The following is a 26037-nucleotide window of genomic DNA, read 5'->3' as shown; positions in this document are numbered from 1 at the left end:
GACGAAGGTCGCATGTATCAGTTAGTCAACAAATTATACTTCATTCCTTGTAAACAACAAAAACTCTCCCAAAAGTTATCTCAAAAGAATAGCGTCTGTTATTTGTTTGTACAATACAAAATGGGATATCTGTAAAGACTGTAATTTGTAAAGGGCTGCCGAGACGGTCAAGCGGTTTTGTTTTGCTTGATCAAGCAAACAGCACTTTTCTTATAATATCTCGACCACTTTCCGAACGTCGTAACGTCAAGAAAAATATAAAATCCCATCAAGCACGTATAGTACGCAACAGGTCAAGAGGGCAATCGGGGAGGGAATGTCCCGCACACCGGCACAGCCCGGGGGTGTGCGAGAAGCTCCCCTAAGCTAAGCCGGTGCGAACGAGTGCGGGCGATGTGCGGGGCGTCCCCCGCACCCTAATTTCCGTCTCAACCTGTCGCGGACTATACTTGACTCTAGCATTGCAAAAATTGTAAACGGTCAAAATACTTGGCTCAAGCCAAAATCTACGGGCTTGATATCAAGCCGTTTGATTGTATCGGTTGATCCAATATCCATGTTCCGATAACAATGATCCAACTTTTTGTGTCACAGCGATCCATAAAATAATATTCGTAATTTTTGTAAGTCCTTATTTATATTTCATTAAAAAGTCAATAGGTAATATAATATGAAATTCACAGTATAATATTGCAATATATTAGTTTACAGTCTGCACTTTATAATACATGCTATCTAAGTAGTCAGTATTTATTTTTGTTTAAACGCACATTCACTCATCTTCGTAATCTTCATACTGAGCGTAGTTTCACGACTCCTGTCGCTGGTATAGGGGCTACCTGTGAGAAATTATCAAGAAAATTAATTAAATCTAAATATATAAAAGGAAAAGGTGACTGACTGACTGATCTATCAACGCACAGCTCAAACTACTGGACGGATCAGGCTGAAATTTAGCATGCAGATAGCTATTATAACGAAAGGCATCCGTTAAGAAAAGACTTTTGAAAATTCAACCCCTAAGGGGGTGAAATAGGGGTTTGAAATTTGTGTAGTCCACGCAGACGAAGTTTGAGGAAAAGCTAGTTATATTTAAGTGTGGGGACGGAACTGGGCATTAGCGATGATGTATTGAGACTCAAACTTCATCATACCTGTAATAGTGGTGCTGGCTCTGCGGCGGCCACTGTTGGACCGGCACGCCGGGCTGCTGGTAGCCCTCGGGCCAGCGCGCGGTGTCCGTGATAGGGTTCACGGTGGCTATGGGGACGGAGCTGGGCATTGGTGACACGCCCGCCACGTTGGTCGTCATCGTTGGACCTGACAAAATAATTTAATAATACGATTTCAATAATCCAATTCCTTATCAAATTTGCTTATCAAACGTCTTGCACCGACAACACCGGCTGCTGCGTCTGCTGGCAAGTTGCAAATACAAGCCACACATACCAGGTTGCCCCACATACGTAGCGGACGGCGCGTAGGGCGCGGTGTAGTAGGGCGGCGGCGGCACGCTGAGCGCGTGTAGCACTTGCACCGACGACACCGCCGGCATTGCGGGCGGCGGCACCGGCTGCGGCGTCTGCTGGCAAGTCAAGAATAGCCGAATAAAGACAGTCTTTTGCTTTACTATTTATTTTTGTCGTTTCGTACCTCAAAAGGAAAAGCATAAGTAACTAAAGTTACTTGTTGCTTTGTTGCTTTTTGAGCTAGTGAGTGATAATAATAATAAGACGGAAATGGAACAAGATGGTACCTGATAGTAAGTGTAGTAGTTGTGCGAATCCGGCTGGTCGTGTATCGGCACAGTGATAAGGTTCGTACGCGGCCCGCGCGGCCGCTCGCCCGCCCCGTGCGCGTGCGAGCGCGGGTCGTTGGCGCTGCTCGGCACCTTGCATATAAACATTTGTATAGTATATTTTTTATAATTTTTTAGTGTTTCTACCTACATACATTTCAAGGAAATGACTAAATAATTTTAAGTACACATCATAAATTGCGTAACCGGCAGGAATCGAACCTGCATCTTCTGGGTTCGCGCCCGATGCCTTGACCACTCGGCCACGGTTTCGCTTACTGCCAGTGACGAAATTTGTGTATAATTTGTTACCAGTCGCTTCAGTACTGAGTGAACATACGTATCACAAATTTCGTCACTGGCAGTAAGCGAAACCGTGGCAGAGTGGTCAAGGCATCGGGCGTGAACCCTAATGATGCAGACGATTCCTGCCGGTTACGCAATTTTTGATATGTACTTAAAATTAATTAGTATAGTAAACAGAAAAGCTGTGGTAGCCTAGCAATTTAGACTTCAGACTTCTATTTGGGGGTCCAGGGTTTACGAACATCTTACGATATACAATGTTTCTTGCCAGCTACTGTAGTAGATACTCACAGAAAGTGGTTTGACAATGGCGACAGAGGGAGGCGGCGGATCGGCTTCTTGTTTGTTCTCCCCTCCCGATGACACGTGTCTGTGGTTGATGTGAGCTTGCAGGTCACGCTGTAAGAAATTTATTTTGAATTAATCATATTATCGTATTATCGAAAGAAAGCTCTGAGTCACTCAGTGGGCGATGGAGAGAGCTATGCTTGGAGTTTCTCTAAATCAGAAATGAGGAGATCCGTAGGAGAACTAGAATAACCGACATAGCTCAACGGGATGCGAAGCTGAAGTGGCAATGGGCAGAGCACATTGTTCATACAACCGATAGACGTTGGGGTCCCAAGGTCCCAAGGACCTCGCACCAGAAGACGCAGCGTTGGAAGAACCCCCCCACTAGGTGGACGGACGGCATCAGCCGAATCGCAGGGAGCCGCTGGATCCAGGCGGCGCAAGACAGTGGCGTGTGCACTTACAGGTTGTAGGTAAGTGCGAGCGAAACAGACAGATAACTCGACAACTCAGTTTAAAATGCGTTGACTATAGTATAAAAGGATAAGGAAATTAACTTATCAACGTACAGCTCAAACCAATGAATCTAAAGCATTAAGATATTGAATATAACATTGAATATCCCACATTCTGCTTTTTACAAAACTACTGACTTTTCTTACCTGTGACAAATAAGTCCTTCTACACCCTGTATTGCCATATCTGCTTCCAGAGTGAGTGCACATGTAGACAGTTCCAAGGCCTGTTTGTTCCACTCTTAATACCTGGAATTAATCCAAACTAATATTATAAATGCGAAAGTGTGTCTGTCTGTCTGCTAGCTTTTCACGGCCCATTCGTTCAACCGATTTTAATGAAATTTGGTACAGAGATAGCTTGCATCCCGCGAAAAGACATAGGCTACTTTTTATCCCGAAAAAGAGAAGTTTCCACGGGTTTTTTAAAAAACCTAAATCCAAGCAGACAAAGTCGCGGGCATCATCTAGCATTTAATAATGACGACGAAAATACTCTACTAACTAGGGCACAAATTTAGAAAAATCGATAGATGTTGGGGTCCCAAGGTGCTGGAATGGCGACCTCGCACCGGAAGACGCATGTGTTGGAAGACCCCCACTAGCTGGACGAACGACATCAGACGAGTCGCAGGTAGCCGCTGGATGCCGGCGGCGCAAGACCGTGGTGTGTGGAAGTCCCTACAAGACACCTATGTCCAGCAGTGGACGTCTATCGGTTGATGATGATGATGATGTGTTTGTTTGGTTTGTCCGTCAATCACATCCGTCGCAACGGAGCAACGGATCGACGTGATTTTTTGCATGGGCATAGTTAAAGACCTGGAGAGTGACATAGGTTACTTTTTACCCAAGAAAATCAAAGAGTTCCCACGGGATATTAAACCTAATAATCCATACTGAAGAACTACATATACATTTAGATACATGTTATTATAATTATTCTTCAGATACATTTTAATGTATCTGACAATATACCTTTTCTCTGCAGCGCGGGCAATGAGTGTGATCAGATCTGGCACATGACAAGCAGAAAACATGCTTACATGGTATCTGAAACAACAGAAAAAATCAGTACCCTTATTATAAATGCGAAAGTGCGTTTGTTTGCTAGTTTGTCCTTCGATCACGGCGCAAGGGTGCAAGGGATTGATGTGATTTTTTGCATGGGTACATACATAAAGACCTGGAGAGTGACATAGGCTACTTTTTTTTGTGAACACACAACAGACGGAGACGTTTAAGTGCGGAAACCAGCCCAGAATGAAGAAAGAAGGCTTCTTTTTATACCGGAAAAGCAAAGATTTCTCACGGGATTTAAAAAAACCTAATTCCACACTTCTTGAGACTGACAAAACGTCATATAGGTATGAGTGACAGAAACAAAGCCGAAATGTCATTCTAAAGACTGTAATTACAACTCACCATTCTACCATAAATAAGTATAGGTTTGGAGCAGATATCACAGCAGTATATCATGGGGTTGAGCACTTTCTCCCCAATGAGCGTGGCTCGGTGGCTCCAGTCCAGCCGCAGCATGGGCTCCGGGGGACCTCTCTGCAGAGTTGTGAACACAGGTGCTTCCAGCTGAGATATGTCCGAGGGGACTTCCACTGGAAAAATAATTATAATAAAAAACTGGTCAAGTTTCAGTTGATTAATTGTAACCATTGTACAAGAAATAACAATTTTAATTTTTTTGTGATGTACCCACACATTCAAGGTGTTCCAATGTTTCATTTATTTCTACTATAAGACATTGCTACCTGCCAAATGTCATGATTCTAGGTCAATGGGTAAGTACCCTATAGGGTTTAAAATTCCCTTTATGGGTCTAGACAGGCAGACAACAAAGTGATATTATAGGGGTTTCTTTTTAATGTGGAGATACAGAACCCTAAAAACAGTACAGTACGAAAACAAACGGCCAAATGACTTCTAAATTCAAACAAAAAATTGTTGTACTTACCGCAGGGTTTTTATCGATTGAATGTGATCCTCTATCTAGTTGAAATCAATATGGTTCTATGGCTTGTAGCAGGGTACAATTTACTTAGCCAATGGCATGTGGAATGAGACACTTTAGACACTAGTGGCTGTATCTACACATATAGAAATCTAGATACCAATTAATATAGTCAACAAAAATCAGGAATAAAATGCTTACATTTCGCTGGTTCACTATGTTCTGGCTCCACTTTGACATCTTCCACTACCATCATAACTTCCTCTTGATCTTGGACAGCCTCTTCTATGGAACACTCCTCCTCATCCGAAGACATCACTTTGGGCACCTTCTTACCCCTCCCGCGACCTCGGCCGCGACCCCTGCCACGTCCGCGCCCTCGACCTCTACCGCGAGAATTCCTCTTCTCCCCGTTCATTTTGAAGCTTCAAAACTGCTTACTTTCACTCTCCACTGATGTCTGTTAATATTTAATAGTTTCTACTCAAATGTTAAGAATAGGTCAATACACTCACAGTTCAAAAGTCATAATACATACCTATACCTACTGAACGATGAATGCACTTTCAGTTCGTTTTGCCCTACACTTACAGTTGTTTCATCTTCTTTGTTCACTGAACTCTTGAGTTTTGTTTGCAAAATACAGCTTCAAATCCATTTCAAACCAAGCTAACCTGCAAACGTCTTGTTTAGATCTAAAAATAAAGATTTCTCAAGCGTGTATTTGTATTCAATCACATTTTAATACTTATTGAATGATTCCTATATTGTTAATTAATATTGCTTTACTAAATTACAGTTAAAATAATAAGTTTTCTTGAAAACCGAAGTCCGAAACCAATCGAAAAATTCGAAACGAATCGGAATTTCCTTGACTTGCTCATTGACTTGACTTGACATGACGTTGATTGCACCATACAGAAAAGTTGTTTGCTGTTTCTACGGCTCTAGGTTCTAGCTATTTTGAACTTTTTGCCAAGTCACCACAGACGAATAACCGAAGCAAACTTATGTGCAGTGCTCACCTACAAAATACAAAATCAAAGAATTTCTAAGTACTACTTAAAATGCATCCAGCAATCCAGCAGGACTAGGGACTCAAGTCATAAGAGCCTACCAATTTGGAAAGGCCGGAAATAACAATAATTACTGTCCTGCCGTCATCGGAATGTCCAAATTTTTTTGAATATTTTTTATTTTTTATCAGTAAAAAATGTTTTGGCAAATTGATACAAATTGGAATACTGCGGAAGTAGGTACCAACCAATAAGTATAGTCCGAGACAGGTCGAGATGGCTATCGAGGTATGAGGTGGGGAGACGCCCCGTACACCCGCACGTCACCCGCGCTCGTCCGCACCGGGTTAGCGCAGGGGCTGTGCGGGTGTGCAGGGCGTTCCCTCCCCGATTGCGATTTCGACCTGCCGCGTACTATAGTACCTAACCTAGCCAATCTATGATGTACTTCCACATAATTACATACCTATATTGTACATATTCAATGTTACAATATCTACTTGAAAGCTAATCAGTTTCGGCCATTTCGTCAATCCTCTTGACCCTGAAATGCTGTCTGCTTTATATCCCGCTCATAGTACCTATTTATCATAAATCACAATCGAAGTTTCTATTTTAGAACAAAATAGAGGGATCTTTTTGCTCGTGGCTTAGGTAAAGATGTCCATTATGTAACTACATCTTGACCTACGTCAAGTAGGTAGGTACAAAACTGGTAACTAAACTCTAAAGCCTGAAATAAATATATCGCGTGACGTCAAACAGTACGGCCGGCAGAGCGTTATGCTCAGCGGAACCGATACATCTATAATTACCTATGCTATATAGGGACTAGCTTTTGCCCACGACTTCGTTTGACGTACTTAATAGCCTATGTTACTTCTGACTTCTGAGTTCTGACTAAAGTAGCTTTCTAATGGAGAAAGAATTATTATTAAAATCTGTCCAGTATAGTTTCAGACTTTATCGATTACAAACAAACGGTATCATTTCAATTTTGTTAATCTTTTTTAACGTTTAAACTATCATGAGTGAGTTTGTTAATCTTGTATTAATAAGCTCAAAAAGTGCTTATTCAGCTACGTGATTGCGGTAGAATGACATAGCTACAATGTCACGATCGTAATTACCTCTGATTGGTTGACACTCACTATTGGCTACAATGCATTGTTGCAACAAGAATAGCACAAATTCAGCCAATCACAATAATAATGATTGTGTAGGTTTTACGAAATCGCCCTACTGTTTTATTTTTATATATTTTTTGACGGATAGTAGGGAAGAACCTTTTGGATAAGATTCCTATAAACATCAAATAATAAGGCTCATGTGAAGCCGGGTTGAATCAGCTAGTGAAAAATGAATGTCACATAACAAGTTAAGTGTAAACTAGGCAGTTTACATTACCGTCGAGGGCTGATGGGAGGCGACTGGCGAGTTCACGACACCTAACGCGATCACGGTCGGTTGCTGCTCCATTGCATGTCGCAGATACTCCGTATAATCTGTCATCTATGAAAAAATCGAGAGAATATCAGTACCCTTGTGTAAATGTGAAAGTGTGTTTGTTTGTTGGTTTGTCCTTTAATCACGTCGCAACGCGGTGCAACGGATTGACGTGATTTTTTGCACGGGCATAGATAAGACTTAGACCAACTGGAGAGTGACATAGGCTACTTGTTATCCCGAAAAATCAAAGAGTTCCCACGGGATTTTTAACAACCTAATTCCACGCGGACGAAGTCGTGGGCATCAGCTAGTACCTTAATAAACTATTTGCCCCTTATAATAATGAAATATCAACGCTTTAAAGATCATAACAATGTTATTGTTTACTTGAAGGTACATTTTGCGTGTTCTTGTCTTAGAAATTGACATTAACGGTGAGGTAGATACATACTGCAATGATATTAAAATAGGTGTCCGCGACAGGTCGAGATGACAATCGGGGAGGGAACGCCCCGCACACCGACACAGCCCCTACGCTAACCAGGTGCGGGCGAGCGCGGGTGACGTGCGGGTGTTCTCATACATCGATTGTCATCTCAACCTGTCGTGTACTTTAAGTATTAATGAACCAAGATCAAATTATGACATTTCTGTGAATAAATAAAACCATAATAGGTATTTATAGCTCCGGTTTGGACTAATAATAATTATTCTATTGTCTGAGAATTGTATGAGAACAACCTTTTATTTCTCGTTCGTAGCTCGTTTGCAGTTTTGCATTATTTATAAGTAGCTCTGATCATAATTTCAATTATTATTATGAAATTATTCAAATCTGCGCATAATCACTCGCCTATTAATTTTAAACTTTATCTTTACTCGGTAGTTCAACAGATGGCGTTACAAGTCTGTTCGCCTGTGGTTCGCCCATTGGGCTCGCTATTCATAAAAATAGCGGCAATTTTCTGTAACATTTTTTTAAATTTTCATGGCGTACATTTTGAAATTTTTATTATTTGTTATAGCGGCAATAGAAAATATACACATTCTGTGAACATTTCAAGTCTCTTCCTATTGCGGTTAACGAGATACAGCTCGCCGATAGACAGACAGACGGATGAACGGACAGCGGAGGCTTAGTAATAGGGTCCCGTTGGCACCCTTTGGGTATAGAACCCTCAAAGAATAATAATTATTATTGACGTCTTTGAAGTGGCTGAGACACGATTTAGCGCGTTATAAAATATTTGGCTATATTTCCAACAATTCTAATCCAATGCTTATGCGAATAATCAGTACTCTTATAAATGCGAAAGTGTGTTTGTTTGTTGGTTTGTTGGTTTATTGGTTTGTTGGTTTGTCCTCCAATCACGTCGCAACAGAGCAACGATTTTATGCATGGGTATAGGTTAAAGGAGAGTGACATAGGCTACTTTTTATCCCCAAAAATCAAAGAGTTCCCCCGGGATTTTAAAAACCTAAATCCACGCGAGCGAAGTCGCGGGCATCAGCTAGTATTTTAATATAAAAAATGTTCTGACAATAAATAATGGGCTATAGCCAGTAGAGTAGGATATTTCGCAACCCAGGAACCGATTACAGATTGGACTTAAAAATAAAATTGGCAAACTTCACTTCCTTGAACTGTACACTTTTCCCGATGGCGATGATTTCAGTGTCTTTGAAAATTACGTTAATAGACTCTCGGGCGTTGCTCTTGGTTTTTTATTATTATTAAATGGAAATACGATAGTGACAAAAATGAAATTAGAAAAAAAACATTCAAAAATTGCTAAACCAAAGGTCAAAGGCGCTCGGCACGATACCTACCCAGGGGAGACGCAGGTTCGAATCCTCCCGGTTCCACAATTTTTGATATACATAAGTATCTATTTAAAAATATTTAGAAATTTCCTTTACGTTTAGTTAAAAACCCTATCAGTACTTATTATAAATGCGAAAGTGTTTGTTTGTTGGTTTGTTGGTTTGTCCTTCAATCACGTCGCAACGGTTTTTTTTATTTTTATTTAGACACAAGTTAGCCCTTGACTGCAATCTCACCTGGTGGTAAGTGATGATGCAGTCTAAGATGATAGCGGGCTAACCTGGAAGGGGTATGTTTTTATTAAACCCATACCCCTTTGGTTTCTACACGGCATCGTACCGGAACGCTAAATCGCTTGGTGGCACGGCTTTGCCGGTAGGGTGGTAACTAGCCACGGCCGAAGCCTCCCACCAGACCAGACCAGAAATTTAGAAATTACAACAAGAAGTGCAACGGATTGACGTGATTTTTTGCATGTGTATAGATAATGACCTGGAGAGTGACATAGACTTTTTATCCCGGAAAATCAAAGAGTTCCTACGGGATTTTTAAAAAACCTAATTCCACGCGGACGAAGTCGCGGGCATCAGCTAGTAATTTATAAGTCAACTGCTGATGCCCATGCAAAAAATCATTTTTGATTGAAGGACAAACCAACAAACAAACACACTTTCGCATTTATAATAAGGGTACTGATGGTGGAAGTGATCGTGTACCTAAGTAGCTACTATTAATTATGATATTACGTACTTAAATACCAATTGAGTTCATAATATTGATAAAACACAAGTCGCCGGCGCCATAAGTCTTACAACAAACGTTTGTTTAATGAAATCCATACGCTTTGTATTTTCAAAGCAAAATTCGCTAAGTGCAAAGTTATGTACTATCCTAGTGTTTATGAAAACGCTTATTAGTTGCGCAATTAATGGTATTTATTATATGTAAATAGTTTCTACTAAATATGTTAGCGAGCGAGCTTCACGCTGTGATTTTTAGTTTCTTTTATTACGCTCGCCCGACTTCATACATACATGTACAGTGTACACTGTACACGTGTAGAAACAAAGGGTATTTTTTACTTTGTAGTGCTTTTGAAAGTCGGTTTTTTTAATATTTTAAGCTTTTTAGTGTAAGTAGTAATTGCTTGGTACCTAAAATATCAATTCACCAGCAAAACTTTCCAAATCCACACGGCTTAAGAGTTCAGTACCTTGCAGGCAGCATCAGGATTGAAGAGTTGAGACTTGAGTTAAGACCAGACAAAAGTCGGCTTTTTAATTTTTTTTTAAATATCTATTACTAAAAAAGGATAGACCACCAACTTTACATGCACGCTACAAAAAACAATATAGCTTGCAATAGAGGCTCGCGACTGGCAGCTAAAGCGAGGTTTGACAGCTCAAAATTTTTAAACTGTCAAACTGTGTCTGCCCTTTTCATAGTAAATTAGTAAGAAGAGGATGTAAATACTCTACAATTTAAGTGTGCTCAAAATCAGTACCACACCTCACTTGACACTTTTAGTAAGTGTCTCATAGTTACAAAGCAAAAACACCTGTTACTCAATGCTCTGCAGTGGGATATGGGTTGCTCATGATGATGATGATGAATAGCTTAAAATCGTAAATACGCTGCTGTATTTAGATCTAAATATATAAAAGGAAAAAGTGACTGACTGACTGATCTATCAACGCACAGCTCAAACTACTGGACGGATCGGGCTGAAATTTAACATGCAGATAGTTATTATGACTATTATGATTTTTGAAAATTCAACTCCTAAGGTGCTGAAATAGGGGTTTGAAATTTGTTTAGTCCACGCGGACGAAGTCGCGAGCATAATATGCTAGTTTTCGAATAAAATTCTATGATCATAGTCCATGGTGTATCGATAAATAATCGTATCCATATTGGATGCAGCGTTGATGAATACAAACTAGAAGCATCAGAATTCTATCTAGCATAGGTTTTAAATGAATCTCTGTATTATTAGGGTTCCGTACCCAAAGGGACCCCTATTACCACAGTTTTACGATATTGCTACTGTGCTAACTCCGTCCGTCTGTCTGTTAGCGTGCTTTATCTCATGAACCGTAATAGGTAGGGTAGACTGCAGAGAGTTGAAACTTTCGCAGAGCGTGCATTTCTCTTGCCGCTATAACAACAAATAATAAAAAACCAAGATGGCGAATTTCAAAATGGTCATGCACATAGATAAATTCACTTATCAGTCTCACTTATGGTTATGCAAATTAAAAAAATATATATGTAGGTACCTAAGGTACGGAATCGGAACCTTTGGCTTGGTGTGCGAGTCCGACTCGCATTTAACCGGTTTTAGGGTTCCGTACACAAAAGGAAAAAAGGAACCCATCCGATCCGTTGCCCCGTTGCGACGTGATTGAAGGAGAAACCAACAAACCAACAAACCAATAAGCAACCAAACCAACCAACCAACAAACAAACACACTTTTGCATTTATAATATGGGTAGTGACAGTGTTTGATTTATCGTGGAAAGTGTCGAAAAAAATGCCCGAGTACGGAGCTCTCGGTGCGCGAGTGTAATTCGCACTTGGCCGGTTTCTATACTATGCACAACTGTTTTCTTTTGTAATCATAAACATCTTTGTATGTTTCCATGTCACGGGAGCTGTTTGAATTTTAAACTAAGGGAATAGGTTATTGCTCCAGTTTCAAAGGCCGAGCGGACTGGCTACCTCTTGCAGTAGTAACTTACCACATAAATCTGATGTGGTACCACATAAATCAGAATAAGCAAGTACAGTAGCCGGCAAGAAATTTTGTATATCGGTCTTTAGAATGAGATTTCGGCTTTGTAGAGCGTCGTCTGTGTCACTCACACCTATGTGACGTTTTGTCGGTCTCAACGACAGAGACAACGCTCTAGATGCCGCAATCTATTTTTAAACGGTCGGTGTACAATATTTCTTGCAAAGGTACTGCAGGCGTTAATATAATTAATCTGTTATATTATAACGTCTACTTGATTTTTAGTTTTTACTTCTATACTTGAAATTATAATTTCAATGATTTGGACCTATCAAAAGTGTTATTATAAGAATTTGACTTGTCTTATAATATCACGTGCAAGTCAGACACAACACGACATTTTTTTAAGGCCGATCACACCAAAAACACTCGACACGATGTTCCTACCTAGGACAATCTGAGAATAGCCCTCATTCGCACTGGCGCTTTTTTGACGCTTTTTAGAAAAGCGCTCGCTTTTCCGAAGAGTTTTTATTTTACCCGACAAGTTTTTATGTTTTTTTGATATTTTGTGGCGATCTAGAGACGGAATGTTTAATTAGGTATTCTTGCTTCAACGGGTAGGTACTTTTTTTCATTTTTTTGAATAATATTTTAAGGCATTTCTCTTTTTAAATGGCCTGTGTATGCTGCTCTCCTCTTTTTCAACTACCATTTAAAAGAACACTTACCTAGAGAGGCACCGACTCCGTTGTCTTTCTCTAAACTAAATTTAGAGTAGGTATCTGCATCCTTTTCTTTTTTAACAATGCTTAAACGGGACAGAACATGAACTTTACATTTAAAGACTAAATTTTAGTACACGCTACAAACTTAAAGGCGACTCTGCGCTGAAATCACGAGTTTTACCATTTAAAATTAAATTTAAAACTGTCAATCTGCGTCTATCCTTTTCATATTACATTAGTAAGAAGAGGATACGAATACTCTAAAATTAGGTTGTGCTCAGAATCAGTACCACACCCGTTTAAGTTTTTAAATTACTCTTGTTAGTACTAAAATGCAAACACATTAATTAACTTGCACTTACATTGTATTTTCAACGCTATTTTCAAAGCGTTGAATCGAATTTGAAAGCTTTTTAACGCGTCATTAAAGAAGCTCTCATGTGAACGATGACGATTTGATTTGACTCGACGCCTCGCGTTTCTTCGCGTCATGCGCGTCTTGTAAGTATGTTTCCGCCTTTATTATACTGGCTTGTTTTTAACAAAACACCTTTATCGAATTCGATAAAGTGACATGTTAATGGACATTGCCACTGACCTGTCTATAAATTGTGTTGCTGATGCAATTCATCGCAACATTTACATTTAGAAGGACAACATTGTAGCAAGGACAAGTAATCTGTAGGTAACTAATGTTTAGAGTAAACATTCGTAGATCACAATAAAATAATAGAATCGGTCCTGAACAAAAATATTGAGCGTGTCCATATCTATACTTATTTGATATGATCGATATATTTTTTTTAATAAAAATTGTTTATTGATCGATAAACATAGATAAAAAGTATATATCTGCACATTTAAATGTACAACGTTCTCATTATATTTTTATCCTTACAATTTAATTGTTCTTACAAATTATTCATTCAGCATACAGAAACACCGACTGTCCCTAAGCTAGGTATAATTTACATTTTACACCCCCGGTTTTAGACGATAGCTATCTATACTCATGTGGCGATAGCACTCTCCTTATATCTAACTAAGTACCTATCCCGTATAAAATATCACGTCGCGTTGCGTCGCCTCTTACTTCATGACATTAAATATATTTATAAATTGTCTACTCCGCAGGTATAACTTCAGCCGTCTTTTTACTTCAAACGAACCGTACCTACCTACCTACAGTATTTTCTACAATTAAAGAATATAAATCTAGATTCCTATAACTATCAGTGTAGGTAGGTACCTAGGTACCTGTTCTGTACGCGGCAGGGTCGAGATGGCAATCGGGGTATGAGGCGGAGGGGACACGTCCCGCACATCCGCACGTCACCCGCGCTATCCCGCGCCGGGTTAGCGCGCGCGGCGGTTGCGTGGCCGTGCGAAGCGTTTCCACCCCGATTGCCGTCTCGACCTGTCGAGTAGTACCTAATCCATCGAGACTGAAATAGATCTGTTAGTAACTCCGGAATCAAACTCGTTAACGCTATTTAGGCCAAGGGGAACTCTGATAAACGAAATTAAAAGCATACTACACCCATCCAATAATGCTAATTAAAACGTAATTGTTCTTAAATTATTTCATTAACATAATTAATTTATTATTAGTGATGAGATGATGCCCACGACCACAGAGTAAGCATCTTTACTCATGTGCCCCCGAATTCGTAACTACTAAAGGTTTTTGAAAAATCTCGTAAAGATAAATCAGTACCCTTATTATAAATGCGAAAGTGTGTTTGTGTGTACAGTACCTGGCAGAAAATCATGGCATCGACCTTTAGAAAGAGATAGGGGTTTTTACATGTATAATATTACAATAAAACTTAAAGCTAGCCTTATCTAATTACTATATAAATCATGACCGCGTGGAATGGTGCCAAGAATGCTGGCTGCATTTCCGCGCTGGAGAGCCAGCCATTTTTTGCGCAACGGATGTTGCGCAAAAAATGGCTGGCTCATTGTCACCAGATGAGGCTATTAATCGCGGTGAAATGTCTCGTAAAAAATTTTTAGCACTAAGGGGTTTTGTAGAGCATTGTCTTTGTCGTTGAGATCGACAAAACGTCACATAGGTATGAGTGACAGAGACAATGTTCTACGAAGCCGAAACCTCTTTCTAATAGTCGATGTATTCCTGCCAGCTACTGTAAGGTTGACTGCTTCTTCGTGAAAAACTTCGAAGGACTTTACGGGAGGTGAAGGAAGTGTGAAAACGGGCCCAAGAAAGAAGAATTTTTTAAAAATAAAAATGGCTAGCAAACGAGCAGGCGGGTCACCTCATGTTAAGTGATTACCGCCGCCCATGAACATTTGCTGTACCAGAGGAACCACCAACGCGTTGCCGGGCTATCAGGAATTTGTTGGTCGGCCCCTTGAATACCCCCATGTTGTAATCTAATGGGAACGCCGCCGAAGGGAGTTGATTCCACAGTTTGCATGTGCGTGAAAAAAGGATTTGGGTCAACGGGTGTTCCAAGTGCACCAGACACCTAGTGAAATTGTTTGCGGTAGCATTCGGAGCGGTTGTAGAAAAAGGAGGGTGAACCACTCTTCAGAGCACTCCTCATTGAAGAACGATTGCTAGATACCTACCAACTACCAAGGTAAATAAGAATAAAGTGGTATAAAATATAAGTGGTACAAGCGTATTCACCATTTAAATAATCCGCATCTGAAATCGATAGCATGGCATTGACCCACATGACATTTTATTTTAATTTTTGTTATTGGCTTGCACGTAGGTACAATACCTATTGTGGTATGTGGAGTGTGGGTGACAGACAGGTTCTTGATTATTCTAGACTTTTCCATTGCTTCATAATATGGCATCCGTAAAATTCCTTTTTTTTTATCGTTGGGAAATGCATTTACGCATCCCTTCCGTGAACGGACAGGGTATGTGGGACTCGCCAGCCGAGAGGCGACCGGAATGCCCACTAAAACCCAACGGCGCTCCTGCGCTGCGCTGGCGACTGGGTCACGGGAACACCGAAGCATTTCTACCGCGCCCAGCCAGCGACGTCCACCGAGGCGGACCCTCCCCCGGGACCTTTAAATCAGGTCACTGCACGTCCGAGGCGCACTAGTGCGTCTCCCGACCCTGCGATCCGTTAGATTCCTCCGAGATCAGTAATGACATCCAATATCCCTCCGAACACTTACAAAACCAGTGATATGTACAAACTCAAACTCAAAGCATTTATCCAAAGTTAGTACCACTATAAGCTGTGATAGCTTAGTGCCACCTAGTGGTTAGGACGTCCGCCTTCTAATCCGGAGGTCCAACCTCCGATTAGAAGGCGTCGATCCCGGGCACGCACGCACCTCTAAGAGCCCTCGCCCACGGCGACTTTTCGTAGCGATGCTGTCGCGCGTTTACTAAACGCACGCCAGCATCACTACTAACGCGTGTTAGTCGCATTTGCAACGTGCTACTGCATCGCGACTGTATCGATGCAAACGCGCGACTTTGTCGGATGACATCGGGGGAAGAACGGAGGGAGGGTGGCGCGTGAATAGAGAACCGAGCATCAGTGCAACATTTTTTCTCGTTTGCATCGACACAGAAGCGTGACAATATCGCGTTTGCATCGCGACTGAATCTGAGACCGTGGGCGAGGGCACATAGCTAGCGACCGCTTCGCGACTGTATCGATGCGGACGCGCGACAGCATCGCTACTGTATCGCTACAAAAAGTCGCCGTGGGCAAGGGCTCTAACTTTTCGGAGTTATGTGCGTTTTAAGTAAATAAATATCACTTGCTTTAACGGCGGAGGATAACACCGTGAGGAAACCTGCATGCCTGAGAGTTCTCCATAATGTTCTCAAAGGTGTGTGAAGTCTACCAATCCGCACATGGCCACCTTGGTAGATTATGGCCAAACCCTTCTCACTCTGAGAGGAGACCCGTGCGCCGGCGATGCGTTGATCATGATGATGATGATGAAGTACCACTACAACTTTCATTGTCAATTGTTCAATTTGTGAGAAAATTATGTTTATAATAATAATGAATTACGTAAACTACCCTACTTACGTTCTTCAAAATTATCTCAAAATTGTGTGAAATCTACTAATCCGCACTTGGCCAGCGTGGTAGACTGTGGCCTTAGCATTTCTCATTCTGATAGGACACCCGATGGGTAGAGAAGATGATGAAATAATGATCTATTGTTGGATAACTTTAGGCACTTGCAAAGTTCAATTATCATACTGATATTATTATGGCAACAGGCCTTTCCAAATAAAATTAAATATTCCCAATACATATTCGTTATGTATGCGTCCGAAATCAAAATATTTGGCATTGACCCACATGACATTTTGCTTTAATATTATTATTGTTGACTCGAGTCGGCAGAGTGGTGGGAACTTAACATTTTCCGTTACTTTCCTTCGATTTTCCTTATCTGTGGACTGTATAATTAAATAGGAAAGTGTGCCCTAGTTACGTCATTAGCGGCCTTGTTTATATAAGACACTTGTCTTTCTTTAGATACAGCTTTTTCTTGAGCAAGCTTTGTGGTTTTGGTATTTTTTCATATATCTTCGTCAGTTCATCTTTCTTTGTGCATCGTATTCTGATTGCTCAGATTTCAGGGCCAAACCTATCAAATATTTCTAGTAACTAGTTACACTTTCTCCATTACATTAAACATCCATAATATATCCAGAACATTAAACACTATGCCTACCTATAAACCTTAGGACGTTAGGACTTTAAAAGTGCCTAACTTTAAAAGTTAGGACCTTAAAAGTGCCTACCTATAGTTCCGCAGCGCGGGTGTAGCGCTGCAGTCGCGCATTTTAATTTATATGGATTTACCAGCCGCGCGGCACTTTGCGGCAAATTTGAAGGCGCCCATAATGTTCACTTCAACCTACCGGACAGTGAGTTCCCTATCGACAGTTCTAAATCCATTGTTCCTTGACCCCGTAACAGCGTGACGTTGACCGGCTGTGCTGTGAGTGTAGGACGTACCTAGTACCTACTTGGCACGTGTGTTGATACGATTTACAACAAACCAGTTTTATGTTCAAGAACACTAGTTGACGTAGAACTAAATCGTCATTATCTTTACACTTATACGGTACAGCTGATTATTGGCTATTGACATTCATACTAATATTATAAATGCGAAAGTGTGAACGTCTGTCTGTCTGTCGTAATGCAACGGCCAGTAGGGCCAGCAGTATTACCGAAAGAAAAAAAAAGTGAATTGATGACTGCCTCTTGACAGCATCACAAGTTAACAATTTTATGTTGCAGCTATATAGTCAATTATTAGGTACTGCTTATGTGCTAGGTATAGAGCCTATTTATAGTACCTACTAAAGGTAAATAATGTTTAACAAATATTCAAGTAAAGGGATTGCTTACATAACTTATTGTATTTATGACGTATACCATAACATATTTTGTGCATTATAAACGTGCAGTTTATCACGTTTGCTGACTAAGTAATTAGGTTGGTACGGTTATAGAATGACTTACAAACGAGTTGTGTTGCTTGCACTACATACTATATAGTAGGTATAACTGAATTATAACAGCCTAACATTGTGGAAGGAAAGCATTGTGAGGAACCGGCATGCCTGCGAGTTCTCCATAATATTATTCTCAAAGGTGTGAGAAGTCTGCCACTCCGCTGTAGGCCAGCGTGGGCGGTGGCAGACTATGGCTAAATAAACTCTTTTCATTCTGAGAAGAGACCCGTGCTCAGTAGTGGGCCGCTAATGATGATGAAATGAATTATTATGTAGACCTAAAAAAAAAAAATTAAACTTTTACAAGTATTTTTGAATCGCCAGTTGCATCTAGAGATTCTAGCACTGGTTCGGAATGCCTTTCCTGCCTAAGTATCCAATACCTAATAGTTATTGATACATGCCCTTAACAGAAGTCATACCTACCTATACATCAAGGGGAAGTATGTAATGTAAGTACTAAGTAGGTATTTAGAGCGAATTTTAAAACAATTGTGAATAATTTTATTATTACTGACTTATTCTTAAATACGCAGTAGAATAGAAAAAGCTAGAAAGACGCAAAAACATGGCTGTTATTTTGTCAGTAGATAATATATTAAAATGTAAATTATTCAACATTCACACACGAAAACAAGTCCAGATAACTATGTGTGATAAAAGCACGTGAAAATAATATTTTTTGCCAGCAATCGAGTAAACGAATTAATTAAAACAACTGCGTAGCTGAATTATTACTGAATAACATCCGGCACGCCTCTACTCGGACATTAGGTATTCACGTCATTTTGTCATTATAATACCTACATTAATGGAAACATAAACAAATTATATACCTACCTAGTAACCACCGAGGAGTAAACACATTAGTTCGCGCAGCCCAGCCACAGAACCTTCGTGAGGAAAATCCATCATGGATATAGGCCACGGGGAGCACAGTTATGTCGAACTTCTACCGACTAAAAACCTCTCTAAGTTCCATTCCACCGCTGACGACAGAGCACAAGGGGCCGATAATTCCTCGTTACTCTACCAGTGAGTGTCCGCTGAAGGACCACCTACTGTACTAAGGCATCATCCTCCTCCTATAAAAGGCCAGAACTCGCGGGAGAGCGATTCCCTCTCCACGTTCCCCATCCTCAATGTCTCCGACGAGCAATGCTCAACTTCCCCATGTGTGCGTCTACTGTGCCCTCTGCTCGGGCTCAGTGGAATGCGTAGACGAGCACCCCCTTCTTGCCAGGGCAGTTCCCATGAAGAAAAATTGTTAGCCATGTTACCGCGACACACCGCGGCGGCCCAAGCACGGCTTTTCCCCTCGAACGTATCCGAAAGGGACTCGCAACACTCATGCACACGGGGAGGCTACCTGGCTGGTACCCCAGCAGATTAACTAACCTAACCTAACCCGGAAATTACTCAGTGTTAATGAGGTGAATATTCGCGCGGCCAATACGTGACAAATTCTGTCGAATGACGAGTCAGTGACTACCACGCAGTCTCCTCCCACGGAACGTGGTCTTATCCTCTAATGCTAGACATTACAGTCGGACAGATCACATATGCGTGTCTAGCGAATTGAGAATCTTTGTACGTGACTCATAAACTTTTTTATTACGATTGAATCTAAAATCGAAATAGCGACATGACATTTGTAGAATTCTTAAGTAGGTACCTACCTATGAGAAACAGGATTACGATGCAAGGTAGCTCTTCCAAAGATAATCATCATCATCATCAAGTCAACCCTCTGTGCTAGTCTTTAGCTTGAATATTGTTGAGTCTTTAGCTTGAGTATCTTGAGTCATCTTTCAGTAAAATCTGATTAAACTGCATTCCGAACTAGAGGTTATTTATTTGCAAAAAGTCTGAAAAGTAACCAACGGTAATGATGAGTCTAAGTACCTACAAATTACAATGGAAATTAGAAAATGCTGTAACCCGTAATAAATAATTTAAAACGAACAGTCAATTCGCGCCTTTTAATAATATGAAGACAAAAAATCTAACTAAGAAGAAAAAAAAGAATATTAATACATCTTATTCAGGAAGAAAGATTATTCCAAATTTAAACTTATGATAAGTATTAAATGAAATTTCATTCTGGACAGCTGTTGTAATAGCTACTGTCCAGAAATGAAATTCCAAACTTATTTTTCTGGACAGCTGTTGTAATAGGTACCTACTGTAGGCAACACAGAAAACCTGCCATCTGTCACCCGTGAGTGGAGGTGTGACAGTGGTAGCGGCGTCGGACGGACGCAGCGAGAGAAAAAGATGGACGAGATAAAAGTAATTAAGCGAGATATAAGTACTAGGTGATTAATTAAGCTAGATATAAACTAAGTGGATGTTACAAGTGTACCTGAATATAAGACTGTGGACATCGGAACTGCGTTTGATTCATATTAGGGTCATCCCAAGACTAATAAACCCGGATTGGAGGTTAAGTTGTTTATATCAGAAGATTGGATGTGATTCATGCCCAAAAATGCGGGTCTATCCTGGAAGATGTTAAAAGTGCCTGTACAAGACGCATAGCAACATATTTATTAGGTACTTATATCGGAAATTATATGAAGAAACCTACCTGAACGAATAACAAAGTGAATATGAAATATATACAAACTGCAATGGTGCTACACTATTACTTTGGGAGTACTTGAGTAGACCTGTGTCGAGTTGGAGGACTTGTCTCCAACGCAACTACTCAAGAGATTGGTTTGAGGAAAGCACCTTGCACTGTCTGGAACAAGCAGAAGTACGTAGGTCGATGGGTCCAATGCATCCATTGGTTGTATTGAAAGCGGTGAATCTGTGTACTTACCTTCTTACAGTGGATGTTCATTAAAGCATGGGTGAATATTAAGAGTGCCTAATGTTAGATTACTGCATCAAAATACCTAAGTAGGTATTTGATAAGTTACAATATTACCAATTGATACTTTTAGAACAGAGTAAGTGAAGGCTATAATTATTAATAGTAAGTAGATATCAGCATTATGACTTATTTGAGAGTTCAAAGTAAGGGATTATAGTTTTGTTCTGACCGCTTTAATGGATTATTATGTAGGGACATACCTAGCCCAAGATTTGATCTATGAAGTTATAAGTAGTATTAGTATTAATTTCAAGACTGGATGCAACGCACCGTAGTACTAACACCTTGTATTTTAAAATCGAAATAAGGTAATAAGTGATATGAAATACTTTAAACCAAATAGGCACCTACCTATATTAAAGTAGAATCAAGAAAACAATTAGATTATTATGTAGGTAAGTACTTGATACATGAGCTAGTGTAGAAATATAAAAAATAGAGTTTATTTGCTAGAATGTGGTACAATTTGGTCTTAAATCTGTTTTGATCTAACACATTCAACCAATAACTGAGTGTGCAAATTATTACCTATAGTACATTATCATAGCATAATAAAATGTGAAAATTTAGAATGAATATCTACTTAACTTTATCTATCTAGGAAGTAATGTTAACAATATAATTTTATTCAAGTCTTAATTTAAATCATTCAACAATCATTTTAAAAAAAGAAATATGTACATGTGCTTTAGTTAAAAATAGAAATAATAATCTTACAATAACAACGGTCATATCTACATCAATGGGTCAATCAATGGTTTTAGTGCAAAATTTGGGTTATATACAGGGGTCTGATATAATCAAGTAGGTATGTACTTGATACTGGTGTCACTTAAATGAAATATTTCCGAGATTATTCAACTGTTACCATTTTTTTCATGTTTTGACAACTTTTCTGATGATGTCCACGACCCTGTGACCCCGACTTGACGATGAGGTCGACGAATGTGAGATGAACAAGTGGTTTTGGCCTGCATCTGTGGTGGAGAAGTGCACATAACCTTCAAGTTGTGATTGGAAGCAGTCATGTACCTGCATGGATCGGATAAGAACACAGTAACTCTTGGTGTGAGGCCTGTTGTAATGATACAAAAGAAAAAAAGCCATCCCGGCCTGCCTCATTATGATGGAGGCTGTAACCTCAAGGTATTGTTATGTAATACAGTAATAAGAAGGTAAGAAACATCTGAATACTACTATGGTTAATTGAGGCAAATCTAGTTTACCTAGTAACTAAAATAAAGTCTTAAAACTTTGAATTGAATAGTCTCAATATGAGTAGTTATTCTTCTTTAATTAAATAATTACATACTTAACTATACACATAGTAATATTTTAGTACAATTTAAGGATAGAATGCCTGAAATATGTGTCAGGTGCATGTGTTTTCATTACCTACCATTTAATGTAAGATTTTTGGATTTGGGTCTATGGTAGGCATGGTATGGTTGTGAGAATGATAGACAGTGATAGGGAGACTAATAGAGTCGATTGCCAGATGCACCCATTGAATACCTATCTACCGACTGAATAGTCTGTATTATGTACTGACAGACATAGATCAACCCGCAGGCCCTGCATAATCAAATATGATTTGAGTTCTCTACTAAGCTACTACTGGACATAAAGAAAAGATTTTGGAAAATTAGACCTGGGGTGGATCAGCTAATAAATAATTAATTGGTCCACTAGATAAAGTAGGTAACATTGAACCTATTTTGAATCTGTAGGTTTACTTATTCGACCAAATTAGAGTTATTAGATTACTTTGAATACCTAGTAAGTATAGGGTATGAAATATCAGGTTTGAATTAATCTAACTATGTACATACCAGAAACAGAAAGACATACAACACTCATGCTCACGAAAGTAGCCATGTGGATGTTGGAATTTTATTTGATTCTATACCAATAAAATTTATATTAAGTGCTAGTATGTACTTTTGTTCCGTTTGCTCACCCTTGTGGAAATTATAAATTACATTTGCTGCAACCACCATTTAAGGAGAGGTGAGGTTATGAAAGGAAAATGAATTGAATCATTATTATATTAACCTAAAGTGAATTTAACTGATCAGATCAGATGAAAATAAATAAATGGACTTGAATTAAAATATTTATTTATCAGCATAACAGTGGTTCTTTCAAATGTTCTTAGAGTTTTATAATTAAAAAAGGTAAAATTATGTGAGCTATCACATTCATATAAAGTCACTAGTAGCTGACATCCTCTTATACTAATAGATGACATGCATTCGTGATTTTTAGAATTTGGAAAATAAAAATAATAATAAAATAAAAACACGTTTCCACTTCTCATGCTCGTAAGGTTCTATTTTACGCAGGCTATAAGAGGACTAAAGTGCGTTTCATGCTGTTATACACAAGGTATTTAGAGGTAAACAACAGTCTCTCTGAATGACATATGGATGAGAAAGAATTTATGTAATTTCTATGGTGCCAGTGAACTTTTGCACTTGTATTGAGGTTGCGACCTATACCTACCTACAAACTCATTACAGCACCCTCATTTAATCCCTACTCTTTTCGGTCAATCTATAGATATGTACTTATAGTAATATTATATTGTTACATTTCCTCGCAATCGAAGTGAAAATCAGTGTTTATAACTCGGCTCAAGTGGCTTGTTTGGTGCCCTTGTTGTACAATCTGCTTTCATAAATCAAAGCCTTTAGGTACTTACTACCTCGGAAAAACACACACTGAACAACAGGTTAACTACCAAGTACATCATATTTACTGTTGTTATTATTGGATTGGCTTACCAACTTAATAGATGATACTATCTGCTGTAATAATAGAAATTAGAAAGAAATACTAAGTTACGAAGTTCAATTTTTATGTACGAGTAAAGGAAACTTTAAAACATGTGTCTCTAATAACAAAAGAGAGTTACGAAGGTGTTATTAAATGAAGCGGCAATGACTGTGGCAATGTTATGTATAACAGGGTCTGGATTGTTGTATTTCTTTATATAGCCTACTAACACATAATTTTATCATATCGTTGTTTCTCGGGTATAAATAATGCACGAATAATTCGATCTCTGACTTAGGTTTAGATCTGAAATAAGAAATGAAATTGTCAGTATACAGAGAAGTGTAAATCTTAACCTTGCAAGCCCCATCGGATAAATAGTGGAGGAACGGATTCCCTACCTTTACTGCCCAAATTTTGACTAGCTATTTGACTTTGGAAAAAGGCGCTTATGAGATGCATATTTTTACTAAATAAATAAATTATTAATATAATTATTATAAACAAAAGACGGATTTGTCTCTTGTGTGTGTGCCCTTAAATTATATTAAAATTTCAAACGAGTTGCACAATTATTATCACCTGCAGACATTACACGTAGGGCGATTGTCTAAAACCTGCATCAATCATTATTGTTCTGATTGGCTGAATTTGTGCGATTCTTGTTGCAACAATGCATTGTGGCCAATAGTGAGCGAGCATTAACCAATCAGAGATGATTGCGATCGTGACATTGTAGCTGTCAAACAACCGCGGTAGAGCCCACGGTGAACTAAAGATGTTTACTACTGTAGATACTCCACAAATAGTTGAGAATATCGATTTGAGTGTTGAAATCAATAGTCTCGATAACTAGTCTTTCAAATCATTAATCAAATTACTGAAAGCCATAAAGCAAATTAAGAAGAAGATTAATCAAATGAGATATTAAGGGAGCAAACACTTAGCGGGTTTGCCATAAACGTTGACACTATAATATTCATTCTATTGACTGTACACAAATAATCGCTTCTGGTGGCTGTCTTGGGGAAGCTAATAAAAAAAATGGTGTTTAATATTGTTATGATATAACGTGTCATTGTTATGAATGTGATTATTATTTTTAGACTCTAAACGAACTGACAACCAGTGAATAAGAGAAAAGGATACCGACTTATGTATGGACTTAGTCCTGGTGCGATAAGCGGTGATCCCTGAGAATATTAGAAACGAATACCGACTTATGTATGGACTTACTCCTGGTGCGATAAGCGGTGATTCCTGAGAATATCTGAAAAGAATACCGACTTATGTATGGACTTATTCCTAGTGTGATAAGCGGTGATTCTTGAGAGTATTTTATGATAACCTAACGAGCAAATAAGAGAGAAGAATACCGACTTATGTATGGACTTATTCCTGGTGTGATAAGCGGTGATTCTTGAGAGTATTTTATGATAACCTAACAAGCAAATAAGGGAAACGAATACCGACTTATGTATGGACTTATTCCTGGTGCGATAAGCGGTGATTCCTGAGAATAGTTGAAAAGAATACCGACTTATGTATGGATTTATTCCTGGTGTGATAAGCGGTGATTCCTGAGAATATTTTATGATGAACCAACCGGCAAATGAGAGAAAAGAATACCGACTTATGTATGGACTTATTCCTGGTGAGATAAGCGGTGATTCTTGAGAATAGTTTATGATAAGCCAACAAGCAAATAGGGGAAACGAATACCGACTTATGTATGGACTTATTCCTCGTGTGATAAGCGGTGATTCCTGAGAATATTTTATGATGAACCAAGTGGCAAATGGGAGAAAAGAATACCGACTTATGTATGGACTTATTCCTGGTGTGATAAGCGGTAATTACTGAGAATAGTTTATGTAATATAACTTGTCCCAATTGTGTCAAAGGTTGTCTATTTTATATGTTCCAAATGAGACATATTGTTATTGGAAAATTTAATTCATGTCCCAATTGTGACATACAGCAAGTGGAAATTTTTGATTTTGTAGCAATCGTGCCAAAGGAGGGCAGCATTGACTATAATATAGACCTAAGAATAAGGAATCAAGAATGACAAATGGAAGGTGGCAATACTGACGTAAACAATGGATCGTATTCCGGTGACAAAAGCTGGTCCTAGTAAGAACCAACAAACGAATTGGAAAACGGCTGACGAAGCGTCTGAAAAATGACGAACAATAATAGTCTGGTAAAACCTGATTTCGATAATCCCGATGCGAGTGGACGGTGATCTTCAG

General features: G+C 39.2%; 2 protein-coding genes across 6 annotated transcripts in view; both read right to left on the bottom strand.

Moving 5' to 3' along the window:
• The window catches only part of PCNA (Proliferating cell nuclear antigen), a 175851-nt gene that overhangs the window by 23767 nt on the left and 126047 nt on the right, over window positions 1-26037 (bottom strand). The gene's annotated exons all lie outside the window — the stretch shown is intronic.
• Window positions 619-5782, bottom strand: Hakai (E3 ubiquitin-protein ligase Hakai). Of its 5 annotated transcripts, none has more exons than XM_069498504.1 (10): window positions 5415-5782; window positions 5078-5336; window positions 4336-4523; window positions 3889-3963; window positions 3058-3159; window positions 2396-2503; window positions 1757-1891; window positions 1450-1582; window positions 1155-1320; window positions 619-839 (listed from the first exon to the last, which is right to left on the bottom strand). In XM_069498504.1, exons 2-10 carry the CDS (start codon window positions 5292-5294, stop codon window positions 836-838), a joined length of 1128 nt encoding a protein of 375 aa, XP_069354605.1. In that variant the 5' UTR covers window positions 5295-5336; window positions 5415-5782; the 3' UTR covers window positions 619-835. The 5 variants fall into 5 exon arrangements, with proteins under 5 accessions (XP_069354605.1, XP_069354603.1, XP_069354602.1 ...); XM_069498502.1 differs by having other exon boundaries at window positions 1450-1585; window positions 5078-5356; window positions 5415-5780; XM_069498501.1 differs by having other exon boundaries at window positions 1450-1585; window positions 5415-5780.

This window comes from Maniola hyperantus, chromosome 5 (assembly GCF_902806685.2).
Source record: "Maniola hyperantus chromosome 5, iAphHyp1.2, whole genome shotgun sequence".
NCBI lineage: Eukaryota > Metazoa > Arthropoda > Insecta > Lepidoptera > Nymphalidae > Maniola > Maniola hyperantus.
Note: the sequence above shows the minus strand (reverse complement) of the source record. Positions and strands in the feature narration are given on the sequence as shown.

Bases quoted from the DNA above. Each gene is read 5' to 3' on its own strand.
- Hakai (XM_034968302.2), bottom strand. From the start codon at position 5,294: ATGAACGGGGAGAAGAGGAATTCTCGCGGTAGAGGTCGAGGGCGCGGA. The intron at 2,504-3,057 runs GTAAGAAAAGTC...AATTTCTTACAG, and splicing joins GAAGGACTTATTTGTCACAG to CGTGACCTGCAAGCTCACAT. The intron at 1,892-2,395 runs GTGAGTATCTAC...TTTATATGCAAG, and splicing joins CCATTGTCAAACCACTTTCT to GTGCCGAGCAGCGCCAACGA.